Below are 14,706 nucleotides of genomic sequence, written 5' to 3' on the forward strand. Positions count from 1 at the left end.
AAAAAAGCTGTTCTTCCCCAGCTCTTGTCCTGTTGTATGGAGAGCGGAGCTCCGAGGTGGACGGACAGGAGTCACATACAGCTTCGGATTCCGCATCAGAGGGACTCACAATACATTGCCAATCTCAAGGTAGAACTTGCTCTTAATGAGCCCTGATAGCCTTCTGGTACTGGACTTTAAAATACTTAAAAATTATTCATTTAACCAGCAGTTTTGTGACGTTGGGTCAAGTTTCCTCTGCACTGTGTTACGTTACCGGACAAAGGATAACATCACCGACTAGTTGTATTTACTGATGAACAATATCTGGAAATACCTCTGAATTGTCTGTTTAACCCATGCATTTTGATTTAAAAAGGCTGCTTTCAACTGAATGAGTTGCTCTTGGCTCATTTGTTATTATATACCTGTAGCAGCAGCAACTTGCTAATAACGGGAACGATTTAGCAGTGCATTGATCAGCTTTGCTACCGTTACCAGCTTGACAGATTCGGTTGATTTTAGTTTAAATTTACTCAAGAAAATGATGCGGATGCCTAAAGGCGTCTCTCCGGCATCGGTTCGGCCAGTAGCGGGACTGGCTTGCCCTCAGCAGAAGATGAAGGTTTTGTCCACCGGAGGAGTGAAGACCGAGTTCTTCAACACCGGACTGTCCAGCCCGCCGATGAGCACGGTACCAGCCGGCTATTTCACCCAGATCTGCAACACCGCCACGGCTGAACAAAGAGCCAACAGCCTGTACTCAACCCCCCACGGACCAGAGGCTAAACCCATCAGATCATCCTCCGGGCGCCTGCCGGTAAAGATTCAAGCACACTTCAAATACAAGCCTGCACTACAAATACATATATATTTTTTTAATAATGATGTATTGTGTCCTCCTGTACAATGTGTGTCCTGTACAGTGAGTCATGTGGGCGGAATAATTCTGGATTTCTATCGGTATGCATGTGAAGCAGCGTTTGGGGGACATTAAAATATGTTTTGACGTGATAAGCCACAGAGGAGCCACTGTGACTGCTGCTCAATGTGAATGAATGGTGTGTGTCCCTCTGCCTGCCATGTTAAATTGTGTGACATCTTTTCCCGCAGTCCAGCTGTAGCGAGACAAGACCAGACGCCGTGTGTGTAAATTTATTTGATGGGATTTTTTTTTTTGGGGGGGGGGGATGGATGGTTGGTTGGTTCATAGTGTTTGGAGAGTGTTTGGGGCCCCTCGCTTGTGAAAAGGAAGGATGAGTGGCCTCCACAGTGGGAGATAGCCGGGGTAGCAGTTGTGGCTTTTACACTATCAAACAATGACCAGGCTGGAGGCAGACGTTAATGTAAACACAGCATTCTGCTGTTCTATTAAGCCTTTTGTGAACTAAAAATCAGCTCTAATATTACAAGAAATGTTCCTAAGTCATTGGTAACGCTCATATTTTAACAGCTTTTTTGTAATTACACCCACACAATAGGTGCTTCAACTGCACCTGTCATTGTGGTCATACAGGACAGGTTTAACCTGTTCATATCACTGTAGGAAGAAGTCAGATGTCTTAACCGGACAACCAGTGTGTTTTCCTGAGAGCTGATGTGTGTATGCTCAGGTGAAGTACTCTTAGAATCTTACATGTACAAAAATGAGCTTGTGCCATGGATAAGCTGTAAACTTCCTATTCCTGAAGGATTATTTAAAAAAGCTTAATGTTCTGTGAGGGTTGGATGCGCCGCACCTGCTGTTGCTTGTTATATTTGGTCTTTTCTTTGTTGCCAGCCAGTCTTGAAGTCTTTTCCAGTTAGTGAATTGCAGTAAGGCTAAAGGGGTTAGGGTTTAGAGTACAAGGTCTCCAAATCTCATGTTAACCCCCTGCCCTTGTAGCCTGCATTCACTAATAGGCCCTTCAAGAGGATTAGCTGGACATAAGTAAAGTGAGAAATAGGCTACCACCTGGCTTATTATCACATGCCAAGGTATGTATGTATGTATACTTTGATTCGTACATGTCAAGTTATAGAATTCTCCATTTAGTTTACTGACTTAGCAATATGTTTTTCCCCTTTTTAATCCAGCATTAAGACCAATGTGACCTTTTATTACTCGGGGCCTATAACTGGCCCAGGCTAATAATGTGTCTTGGATGGGTGGTCATAGGGTAGATAACACATGCAGTGCAATCATAAGAAGATGGTGACTTTTTGCTGATAGGGAGCCAGAGTGCTGAGTGTGTTTTCTCACTGATAATGGTGTTGTGCCGTTCTGTCTCTCTGCCATACATACACACTGTATATATACATACATATACACATATACATATACATGTATACATGTTTTTCGATTTGTTGTGAACACAGTAACTTCTGTTTTTAAGTGATTTGAGGAAAAGCTGGTAATCTTAGTTATCACACATCACATGTAACACAGGACATCTCAGAGGTGGAAAAGAGTCATATTGCAAAGCTGATGTGTGGTGAGCGTCTGGCGTCGTAAGGCTGCTGTGAATCACCTAGGTGGGTGCTACACATTGGTATTGTTAGAGAGTAGTCCTCCCCCCGAAGCGCTTTGAGTGTCTATGATAAAGCGCTATATAAATGTAATGAATTAGTAATCAAAGCAGGTTTCAAAAGTCCCAAAGTCCCATGATTATGAAACTTCCTGAGCACATTTCAGTTAATTAGGTAATTCTGGTGGGGAATAGCACCTTGAAGTCTTACAAGCAAGTGATGCTACTAGTAGGGGAAGGGCTGAAACTTGTGTCTTGTTCTTGTCAACAAACTACAGAAACATTAGTAGGCCTAATCCTTTTTTGTATTCTTTTCTAAAAGCTTTTTCCCTCCTTCCTTACTTCTACTCTGCATCAAAAACATTTACAGTGATGATCTCACAGCTTCCTCTTTTTAGTCTTTGTTTTCACTGCAGAAGATTTTATTACATTTTGTCCACTCTGATTCACTTAATACAGAGATTTAGATGAAGAACAAAACGGTATCCAAATTAAGCTAAGTTTCTGTTTTCAGCTACAGAACATCACGACTGCAGCTGGAACGGACTACAAATAAATTTTCTGGTTTCACACAACCATACAGCTGTATTACTGAAGATAGCAGTGACTACAGAGTCTTCATGGACTTGCTGACACAACAACTTCATTGCACGTTCAGTCATCAGTCTTTTGTTTACAGGAAGTGTTGCTTCTTCATGTACAGCTTCATTTCCTTCAACCTAAACAACACTACAATCACCACTGAGTCTTTTTAGCTTCTCTTTTTTTTAAATGGGTAACAGGATTCTTGGCTTTGCATGAACACCTGAGTTCCTTTTAAATACAAACAAATCTTTTCAGTCATGCATAATCCCACACTCAAAAGTTGATGAATCGGTAGAGCTTGAATCGCAAGGCAAATATGAATAAAACATTTTGCACACCCCTAGTTGTTTGACTGAATGAAGTTAACTTTAGCTGCAGAGATCTTGTCTTTCCTATTAATCATGCTTACTGTAGTAAAAGGCAGTATAAAAGTGACTGTCATGTGGCTTTTAACTAGGGTGTGTAGACTGTTGATAATGTTTTCTTTCTGATTGATAGGGATGTAAATGTGTTACAGGATTCAGGCCTCCCTCCAAAGTCCAGTGAGGCCCTTTCTATCTATGACGGCTACTTTAGTTTCAATCTCACAGATAAATTAATTTGTAATTGTGCAACAAACCACATTTACTACAGCCAAATGGTAGTCTGACAGCAAGATGCATCTGCATCATGTCCACCAGAAACAATGTCCCACTTATTCCCTACTTATGTCACATGTGCATGCTTCCAGATTTTCATCTGCCAAAACTGCCTCAACATTGTTTCTTTAGCTCTATGAATTACTCTTTCTGCTTTGGAGGAAAACAAACCTCTTTTATGTAACTTCCAGTTTCTTGAATCACCTTTGGGTTCAAGAGATTCTTCTTGAAGCCCTTTTGGCGAGCCCCCATTCAGACTGATGACATTCAGGTGTGACATTGGTCACATTGCTGTATACACTGACCCAAAATATCTCTGTGCTTCTCTATTTCCTCTCATTCCCCTTGTTTTACCCCGGCCTCAGGCCAGCGCTGGCCCTGGAGCATATTGTTCTTAATAGGGGGAGTTTTGCATTGCAAAGGAGCCTCTCTGTTCCACCCCAACCCAAATTGGCAGATCCAACTTTTTTACCTCTTCAGATCAATGTTAACAATCTCATCAGCAATGTAGACATTGTTTTTCTCTTGACTTTCCAAGAGTGTGGTGGTGAGGGATTTGTGTACAGAGGAGTAGACATTTGCAGGCTTACAACCTATAACCTGCCTTGGGCTTGGATGGAATCACTGTCCCACGCAGCCTGACAGACCAGGTCTGTTGATTTGAAGAGAGGCCCAAGCAGAAATGACTTCACGGGAATGTGACTTTGTGTGTGAACTGCCGCTGTGGAGATTTCCCCGATGAATCAGCCAATGAATGTACAGCAAACAGAAGAAGCCACATGCAGTGCTTCGGGTGTAGCTGGGCGGGCGAGTCTTGGAGATAACTAGCTAACAGGAGTGTACTTGACTCAGGCTTTTTGCCATTTCCTCTCACAGCAATTGGCCCACACAATGGCTTGCTGCACTGTAACTACATGATAACAGACTTTAAATTGGTTAACATGTGCTTACTATAATAATTACAATGCACACAATGTCCAGCTTTCTGTCTAAGACTGTTCCCAGTGATCAAATCTACTTTCTTTTTCTTTCGGGAGGTTATGTATGTCCTGATATGTGTCTCAAGCAGCATGCCTGTGTGCTAGCCTACATATTGACAGACAATAGCCTGTCTTTCCACCACGTGGAAACGGTGTTTGCGTAATATGGTTGACTCACCAGAGAAATCCCTCATGCAAATAAGGGAGCACCCAAGCCCCCACCCTGATCCATACAGCTGCAGGCTGAAACCGTTGGTTCCCCTCTTACAACATGTCACCACTCCTGTGGCTGTGACTCAAATTATAGACTTACAAGCCTGAGAAATGTAGACATACAGTAGTGAGGCTTGACCTCTACATTAAGATTATGTAAGTTATAAAACTGAAATTCTGATGTCAAGGCTACTCTTTTTATACAGCGCTTATGCTGGGACTGAATGAATTGGACTATCAAGTAAAACCACACCTTCTCTCCGTTGTGACTACAGCTGTCACTGCTTGTAGACACTCCAAACAGTATCTCATTCCTCTCTCTGACCCCTGGTGTTTGACAGCTACTGTCAGGACTGTGAGCTAACAGAAATTACAGTTTTTTTCATAAATTAATGCAGTTAACATTTGGTACAGAGTAGCTGGTCACTCACTGCCCTGATCTTTCTCTTTCTCTGTCCTACTGAAGTTACTGTAGACTCTAGGGATTAAAAAGCTGCCCTGCCAGCAACACACACACTTGCTGTGCTGCTCCAGATGTCGCCAGTCAACAGGTGGGCATGTCAGGGAGCACACTGGGACAATAGCAGCCTTCATTATCCCCACTCTCAGACAGGCGCATCCCCACATGGTCAAGTCAATTCAGCAATTCTCTGTCTCTGAAAAAAGTCAGTTGCCTAGACCTATTAGCTCAAGCACTGTGGTAAAGTATTTCTGTAGAGAAATGAAGTAGTGTTAAGTTTGAGACAACACACATCTGAAAGGATAAGAGAAGACACGTAAATTACTTATTTGAGGTCCTAACCAGAGCAGGCTCAGTGACACGTCGCTGAAAGCCCACGCCACGTTAGCTCAGTCACCAGAGTGTTTTGTGGGGGCGCACTCTGTGATAAGGGAAATAAAGCAGATTGACTGCAAACTTTCTGGTCCCTCATATTGTAGTTAGCAATTTACTGGCAGGAATTTTGCATGTCACGGTGTCACCACTTTGCACAACTTGTCCTTTTTCAGACCGTTGGTCATTTCTCAATCCTGGCAGGCTTGGTTCATGTGACTTTCACTTTTGTTGTTGGGCCTAAGTAGGTCATTGAAAATAAATGTGATCACATGAAGATATTTAATATGTATTGGTCCAAAGGTTGTGTGTGTGTGCTTTAGATTGATGCTGCAGGTCTTAGTGTATGATGTCTTACAGTTATAGTCAAGTAAGTCAAGTAATTATCTGTGTGTGTGTGTGTGTGTGTGTGTGTGTGTGTGTGTGTGTGTGTCTGTTTGTGTGTGTGTGTGTGTGTGTGTTTGGAGGAAAGGGGACATAGAGAGGCTTGGGAGGGGGAGGGTAGGTCAGTGAGTTATTCCAGGGATTTCCTTGCCATTTGCAAGCATTGGATTGCGAGACGATCAATTGAAACACACACACACACACACTCACACACACAGGCATGCACACACACAAGACCCCCTTAAAGTGCTTGGGAAAGTGTGACGGGTGCTTTGTTCCTGCACTTGAGGGCTGTTGGCACATTTACGACAGTTTTCAACAACCCCCTTATTTAGCACTTTTACCAGCATTGATGTCACTGTTTCATGGATTGGCTGGCCGTGTCCTAAACACTTCATTATCATGATTTAACAGTTAAGTAAAATGATAGATTTCCAGCAGCCTATAGAATTCAAATGGGGAATATGGGCACAAACTATATTATTATGATGACAAAATGATTATGTTATAACGAACACTGCAACTATAAAAAAAAAAGCACTTCTTATATTTTCTTTTTTTAACTCATGTATATGGACTTTTTTTCTCTCTAGGCTAAAAGGAAGCTGGATCTAGAGGACCCTCTTTACCTGCCAGAATTCCGCACACCAAAAGGCAAATGCGGCATCGCAGCCAGGATACCAAGTCCAAGGAGTGAGTACACCCACCACAGATCAGAGTGTAGACAGATGCGAGAGTGGTGGTGTATTGCAGTGGGTTTTGTGTCTATATGATTGAGATGCACCATTTCTAGTAGTGTTTTAAATGATGATAACATCTATGTAGTACTTCTATTCAAATAAAATAAGGTTTACAGTACAAAAAGGGAGAATGAGACACCCTCCACTGGGAGTAGAAAGCACACTAGGATCACTGAAACAGGAACATTGTGATTACAAAAAATCAACAGAAAGTTGTAACATTAGTCGATTTTGATAGAGTTATCATAATTATAAAGAGAATCTGTGTAAAAAGACCATTGAAATGCTGTCAGTACAAAAGATCTACTTCTTCACAACAGTATGAGTCCAAAGGGGGCAGGTAGGGGAGGGGAGGGGTTGGGTGTTAGGGTGAGTGGACGGAGCAGTTGTATGGGGTACAATTCACAGAAGGTTAGGGGGGTTGGGTAGCTTAAAAGAGGGAGGAGGCCCAGGTCTTCAGACCAGTCCAGGAGAAGAGCAGCACAGTGACCTTAAGAACCAAATTTCAAAGAGAACAGATTAAAAGGGGATAGCTTGTTTGAGGTGTGATTTTTGCACACAAATGGTCAACATGTGAGCGACAGTGTCAGATCAGAAATGTACAGAGCAAACAGTAGCATTCTTTAATGAATTTGTCTGTTTCAAATATGCAATTGTATTTTTAAAGACATGTGCTTTGGGGTAATTGAGATCTACTGTGAGGTAGTATCTGTGTTGTGAAGATTGTTTACAGTCAATTTATAGGAATCAGAAACACAGAATGCTACATGAGTCCCATTCACACAGGAATTATAGTAATTGACACATTTATATAATAACAATTGACACTTTTAGTTTTTCTTCTTAGACCTTTTAAAATCGTGGGAGGAGACCGAAGTCTTGGAGAGATTTGCAGCATGTTATATTTCTCTGCAACAACATTTTGTGTATATAAATCTAATGAAGTGTAGTGTAAATATCCGTAGTTATTATTTTTTTTTTACTAACTTTAATGATTGCTTATATTTTCTGTTAATTATCCACATATCTTCGTCTGTTGGTCCTGCTTTTATTTCTAACTGTTCCCCTGTCCATGTGCTTTTGTCTGAATCTTTACTCTCAGCTCCAAAGTCTCCAGGGGAGCGGACCCGCTACGACACCTCCTTGGGCTTGCTGACCAAGAAATTTGTGGGTCTGATCGCGGAGTCCCCGGATGGAGTCCTTGACCTGAACTGGGCCACTGAGGTTCTGGAGGTCCAGAAGAGACGCATTTATGACATCACCAACGTCCTGGAGGGAGTCCAGCTTATCCGCAAGAAGTCCAAGAACAACATCCAGTGGCTGTAAGTACCAATTAATAAAATTGTTCCTAATATTTTGACCAATTGATCAACATATATATATTACAAAATATGTATATGTTTTTTTTCTTCTATTTATTTTATAAATTAAGGACAATGCACATTGATGAACAAAGTACAGCAGTACACGTAAATGTGCCAGATTGTAACCAGAGGGCTAATTTCAAGTAGTTTCAGTAAGAAAGACATAGGAGAGTAACATATGGTATACAAAAACAAGAAAAAAGAAAAGAAGACAAAAACAACACTAAAACAGGACAGTTAATTAGTAAAAATTAAAATGGAAACACAAGTAGCAGTGGTTACACGTTTGGTTAGCTCTAAGCCACAGCTTTACCTGGCTCCTAAAGGAGGCCAAAGTGGGACGCTCCCTTATAAACTGTACACAGTACACCATAGTCCACAGCTACAACAGTTATCACAGAGTGAATCAACAGGTTCAACTACACAGTCTCAACAATAGATGAAAATACATTTCAAAAGGTTGTGTTTATTCAGAAAAGCTGTTTTGTTGGACTACAACTCAGTGTTTTTACCCCTGATTATATTAGCTTATCTGCCTCCTAGTGGATGTTAGGGGGCACTGCAAAATGTCTAGACAATGTTGAACAACCTCCACTGTAGACACATGTAGATCGCTTATTATCTATACACTGTGTGTCTTTGTTTTTAAGTTGTTAGACAACTACAATTTTTACTGCAATTAGATTAGATCGTTTTGTTCATTTATATGTGCATGTGTGTTCTCGTAGGGTTGGAGATGTATTTGAGGGTGGTGCAGGCGGAGGAGAGAAGGCTTGCACCCTGAGGAGAGAGCTTGGAGAGCTGGAGAGAGTAGAGCGATCTCTGGATGAACTGATCCACTCCAGCACCACACAGCTCAAACAACTCACCGAATACGAAGCTAATAAGAAATATCCTTTACATCCAGCCGTGTGCGTGTGTCTGCATCGTTCTCTGGTGGTCTTCCGGGTCTGGTTAAACATGCAAATATCAACTTAATTTCTGCTGCTTTTATCATCCTTGACCAAACACTGTACATTGGGCTATGTGACATATCAGGACATCCGCTCCATCGGCAGTCTCCGAGACCAGACAGTCATTGCCGTCAAGGCCCCTGCTGACACTAAACTGGAGGTGCCAGACACGGCAGGGGTAAGAAAACAGATTTAACATTTAATTGTTGGAAAACTCTCCAAAAGACATATAGAATCCATTCAATGAAACTATGGCCACTGTATATGTGTAGTAAATGTTTTTTTCTTTTTCTCTTTACAGCAGGGGTCATTACAGATCTATTTAAAGAGTAAGAATGGCCCCATTGAAGTCTATCTGTGTCCAGAGGAGGGTCTTGAAGATGCTAGCCCAGTTAAAAGCGCTGTCACCCCTAAAAAGGAGTTCCCTCAACCGCTCGGCCCTCCAAGTACAACCCCAATGGGGCCACCAAGCTACAGCATCAAAGAGGAGCCTGTTGAATGTAAGCTGAGTTTTCTGTAGGGTCATGTATAGTACGGTAGGATTCTGTCTTAATTCTCACACTGGGAGCTAATCGGTTGATGAGTCACCTTATTCCGACAATAGGGGTGTTTTTCCGTTACATGGTACCTGCTCGGCTCGGCTCGACTGCGGTGCCCTGTCCTTCTTTTTCCATTTCAGATTTTTAGTACCGCCTTATCTGTGAGGCGAGCGTGGCCGGTCATCATAGCGACGCAGCAGGAAACCTCCGTTACCTATCGCAACACACACACACACAGAACGTCAAAGGTGTGTTGTTTCAAAAGAAGGTGGAGGCAGCAAAAAAAACACTGCTGGCTAAAGTACTTAAAAACGGCGGTTTTATTCAGAAAACCCCCGTCCGTCGCTAGCAATGATAACGCAGTGATTAGTGACGATTCTCTCCGACCAATCAGTAGTCTGCAGGTTTTCACGTCACCTTTTGGTTGTTTTATTGGAAGTCTCTTTGGATAAAAGCGTCAGCTAAATAACATGTGACACGATGTAAATGTTGTTGTATCGACTCACCTCGCTTGGAACCTCAACGGAGGTGGTACTTAAAAAAAAGTACCTGCTAGTACTAGGGACTTTTTTCATAGTGGAAAACTAAAAAAGGCGAGGAGAGTTGAGGCGAGCAGAGCAGGTACCATGTACCATGGGGGGTGTGTGAGGCCCTGATTGCACTGGTCTTGGCGAGCTGCTTTCCTTTTGTACAAAGATGTAACGATTTCTTGAAACACAACCGTTCATCTCCTGGTAACAACAAGACTGAGAAATTACTGCACCTGTGTCCACATTAGCCGTTTCAGTCATGAATCTGTTGACACAGTCAAACTGTTGCTAATGTAGGGGCCAGGTTTTGACAAGGAAGGAGAAAGAGCGACGTGAAATAAAGAAGACGATATCTGTAGTTCTGCTGCATCGATTTTGACTCTTTGTCCAATGTGAGTCTGATAATATTATAGCATTGCAATGCTAAATCAGTGGAGTACTATTTTGATATTTCATAAGTTTTAATCAGTTTGCTGTATAGGCATTAATAGGTGTATTTTTGAACTTCCAGTTCAATGCCAAGCCCTCTGGCTCTAGCTCCATACTTAATGCACAAACACGGGGGGGGGTGTATCAATGGTCCCATCAAACTCCCATCTAAACTATTCTCTTAACATTCTCAATCAGTAATACACAGTAAATATTAGATTGAAAACCCAATACCACAAAGAGGGCATTTTTTTCAATTATGGTTTATAATAACAAAAAATTTGATATTTGCTAAGATTGCTTAATATATAAAAGGAATACAAATCGAGAGGATGAAGTTAAAAAAAATAAAACGTGTAGGAGGGACAAAAAGGAAAACGCTGAAGGAAATTAAATTAATTACAAATTTAAGCATTCAAGACACATTTCAGGCAAAAAAGATAAACCTATTTTCATTCCTCTTCTTAATCACAGCCAACATGTCTTCAGCAGCTCCAGCCACCTCCTCAGCTGCAGCCTCCAATTCCGCGCTGCTGGACGTCGAGCGTCTGTTGGGTTTGCCCCCCAGCCTGCTCCAGATCACAGAGGACCAGCTTCCTTGCACGTCATTCGTCCCAGACCCCAACACCCCCTTTGTGAGTTTCTCACCGCCTCTGGACCACGACGATTACCTCTGGAGCCTGGAGGATGGCAAGGGAGTGTCAGATTTCTTCGACACCTATGATCTTGGAGAACTGTTGAAGAGCTGAGGTGTAGATGATGGAGGGGGTGGGGGGGAATTTGGGGAGATTTGTGGGAAATATTTAATTGAATGCCTTCTTGAGGTAAGAAATATTACACTATGAAGCCATCACTGTTTGTTTTTACCTTGCTTGTTTTTCAATAATTCCAAAGGAGGAGTTACCCCCTTTGTTTATTTTAATAAAGTATAAATAATTTGTACATGTTATTGTAAAAAAAATGATCGGACTGGAAGGCTGGGTGAGGTTGAGTGAAGCTGAGATTGACACTGAAGTGTAATCTCCAACCATGAGGAAACACTGTTTAAAAAGCAGGGATTTTTTTTGGATTTAATGTCTCCTTTTCAGATTGCGCTACAAGGATTGTAACATACAACACAAGAGTTATTATGCATATCACATCTCCAGCAACAAAATCCGATGCATTTGAATATCAGGCGGGGTATATAGTCCGACAACTCAGGAATTAGTTTTCTTCATTGTTTCCAAAGTCTTAGCATTGTGTGCCACTCTTTGGCCCGTAGGGGGCATCCTTGTCTTAAGTCAGCTTTAACTGCCATGCAGCTTTACACCATTCAATCACTGGATAAACGAAAGCTAAAGCCATCAAGAACCATACACACGGTGTGTTTTTCAAGAGTCCGTCTACTTTTACAATGAGCAAATTAAGCTGTGAATACTAGCGGTCCGTAGACCCACAAGCATCTACAGCTTGAACACACACAATCGGATTTTCAAGGTGCTCGTGTTGCTTTTGTCTGATCAGGTTTGCTCTCTCCTGCCTTGAGCTTTATGTTGGGCCTTGTTTGGTGCTGCAGTGTGTGCCAAAATGCGATAGGCAGCTTTTGAAACCCAATAGTGGACCCAGATCCAGAGTCAATGACTGATAATGGGTACTTTGTGAACACATACAATCTCTGACTGAGCAAGAGGGTCACACTCACTTTTGTTGGTTTGGCAGCTTTATTTTAAATCCAGGTGTTCCACTATTGATAAGAATTTGTTGAATTTAATAGAATATTTTTTGATTTAGTAGTGTGAAACTACTATTGTATTTCTTAGGAAATGTCCCAAAATAAATTAAAATGCAGCATCTGTGTTGCAGGTGTGATAATAAAGGGGGGTTAATTGATGTTATTAAGGTTTAATTAGAGTAGTGTTTCCTCTTGTTCAGAAACGAATGAAGTCTGTTGATCTAGCAGCAATAGAAACAAGAAGGAACTTATATCTTTAATGTTAAAATGTCAAGCCCAGGAATGTTTTCCCACACGCGGTGGTGTATCCTTTTAAAATGTCAGACACCCGCATTTTGAGCAGGTGTGACTTTTATCTGTTAAAGTTTTTTTTCTAGGCGTTCTAGACATTAAGAAATTTGAATTTCATGCTGACATATTTTTTGGCTTTCCCTCTACACCGCTGCAGAGATAAGCTAACTGTCCTGTCCTAACAAAACTTGAAAATGTGTGTCTGTGTGTGAATTTGACAGTTTGGGAAATGGTTGTCATGGTGTGTTTGTGTGTTTTTACAATGTAGATTAGAGGATGTGAATTCAAAAATTGTAGTTTTTTTCAATGAGCATTATTTTTTTGATATTTGTACATAATTTGTTTTGTATTTATAACTATTTTTTCTGAATTATTTTGAAGGTTGATACAATTGTTTTTGTATGAGATGCGGCACTTAATATTTTGTAATATTGTGTGGTCTGTTTGAAATGATTAAATAAATACTGAAGCCATTGCTTACAATTGGAACTGTGCTTCATTTTTATTTTACTCACTTGTCATGTCAGGAACATTTCTCTAGAAATGTTTTAATGTAGTTCTTCCCAGCAAACATTTTTCCCAACCAAACTGCAGTGGAAATACTTCATGCATCATTGCTTTTAATTTGTTTTTCTCCAAGCCTCAGGTCATTAATGTGACCTGACTCTTGCTGAAAAATTTACCAAACATGCAGGATTTCATCTTCAAAATGTATACTACTAAGAACCCGGAGAGTCAAATCTAAATATGGAGTATTTTCTGTCTAAAACCAGTCTCTGTGTCCATTAAGAATATTGACCTAATAAGATGTGACATTCCCAGAGGAGAGAGAATAGGTTGACATGAGAAGTGACAATAACACTGAATAAGCTATAAACACATTGAGACAGGTAGACAAAAACCACCCATCGTTCTTTGTGGGTTTGTTGCTGTGGTAACAAGCTTACAAAGGGAGCGGACACCCCAAGAGGTTAAAGTTCAGTGGGTCACTGGAATAGTACTAATGAGTTCTGTGGGGGAAAGACATTTGCAAGAAGAAACATCCCACAATTACTAGGAAATCTATAGATTTGTTTTAGTTAAATATTACAAACAAGCGGAGGGTACAAGGGTCACTGGCTGCTCTTTGGGAAATCTTATTTCCCAAATGCTCTGGGGGGAAAAGGAGCTCAACAGGCCATGCTGAAGTAATTTAATATAGAATATATACGTTCAAAAACCATGGCAAACTGTAGTGTATTACAACAGAAAACACACATGTATTATGGTCACCAACACAGCTCAAGTGAAGAGTAAAAAAAAAAAAAAAAAATAGAGCTTGGACCAGCCTTTTTTTAACTCTCTTAAAGCATGTCTGTCTTCTCATGCACCAGTTGTCTGCAAACTCTTGTGCCCGTTAGCTTCTGAACCAACACCAGGTGTCTATTAGAGCGTCAGAAGTGTCTATTAACAGATGTTGCGCACAACAGCTCGTGAGGCGATAAACTGAAATATCAGCCGCCACATGTACATATTGTCTTTGACTGTGTGGTTTGCATGCTATTTATACAGCAGATCACCTCAGTTCTGTCACATTGCACATTGAGACCAATTGCTGTGAAAACAAGGGGCTACAGGAAATATTATTAGCTAAATGCTTAAATTGCCAAAAACCCTAAATACCCTCTTTGTGTGCAGGCAAGTGACAGCGCCTCAATGAACAGCAACAGCCTGAGGCCAAAACGTTGCATATTGTTGTTTAGAGCCACAGCGCTTCAGGAACACATAATGTTAGTATTATTTTCAGTATGGGTGGGGGCTTTTTAGTGACTATGGTTGGTGTGTTTAATGCCACACACACTCTTATTTAGAGCTATTGAAAGCTTTGAACTGACTCTGGCACAAACAACAGCTTTAGATGTTTGAACAGTTTGTTTTTGACTTTGACTTTTTGCAATTTTTCTATCCTTGGACGTATAAAGGCATTATGAATGTAATGATCAATGTAACAGAAATGAAATGGACAAATGGAAGTTACCGGTATTCAAC

The 14,706-nt window shown here is 41.1% G+C and overlaps 1 protein-coding gene and 1 long non-coding RNA gene across 3 annotated transcripts in view; one reads left to right on the plus strand and one right to left on the minus strand.

Moving 5' to 3' along the window:
- e2f2 (E2F transcription factor 2) lies at positions 1–13,065 on the plus strand. 2 transcript variants are annotated; one of them, XM_034858071.1, is made up of 7 exons: positions 1–799; positions 6,712–6,811; positions 7,961–8,180; positions 8,951–9,112; positions 9,239–9,353; positions 9,477–9,675; positions 11,163–13,065. In XM_034858071.1, exons 1-7 carry the CDS (start codon positions 524–526, stop codon positions 11,420–11,422), a joined length of 1,332 nt encoding a protein of 443 aa, XP_034713962.1. In that variant the 5' UTR covers positions 1–523; the 3' UTR covers positions 11,423–13,065. The 2 variants fall into 2 exon arrangements, with proteins under 2 accessions (XP_034713962.1, XP_034713961.1); XM_034858070.1 differs by having other exon boundaries at positions 4–799; positions 11,148–13,060.
- Positions 12,019–14,706, minus strand: part of LOC117935691 — a 21,601-nt gene continuing 18,913 nt past the window's right edge. Inside the window, exon 3 of the long non-coding RNA XR_004654805.1 lies at positions 12,019–12,092. This is a non-coding gene — a long non-coding RNA (uncharacterized LOC117935691). The remainder of the gene's footprint in view (positions 12,093–14,706) is intronic.

Source organism: Etheostoma cragini, chromosome 20 (assembly GCF_013103735.1).
Source record: "Etheostoma cragini isolate CJK2018 chromosome 20, CSU_Ecrag_1.0, whole genome shotgun sequence".
In the NCBI taxonomy this organism is placed as follows: Eukaryota; Metazoa; Chordata; class Actinopteri; order Perciformes; family Percidae; genus Etheostoma; species Etheostoma cragini.

Bases quoted from the DNA above. Each gene is read 5' to 3' on its own strand.
- e2f2 (XM_034858070.1), top strand. From the start codon at position 524: ATGATGCGGATGCCTAAAGGCGTCTCTCCGGCATCGGTTCGGCCAGTA. The intron at 8,181-8,950 runs GTAAGTACCAAT...GTGTTCTCGTAG, and splicing joins AAGAACAACATCCAGTGGCT to GGTTGGAGATGTATTTGAGG. The intron at 9,676-11,147 runs GTAAGCTGAGTT...TCTTAATCACAG, and splicing joins CAAAGAGGAGCCTGTTGAAT to CCAACATGTCTTCAGCAGCT.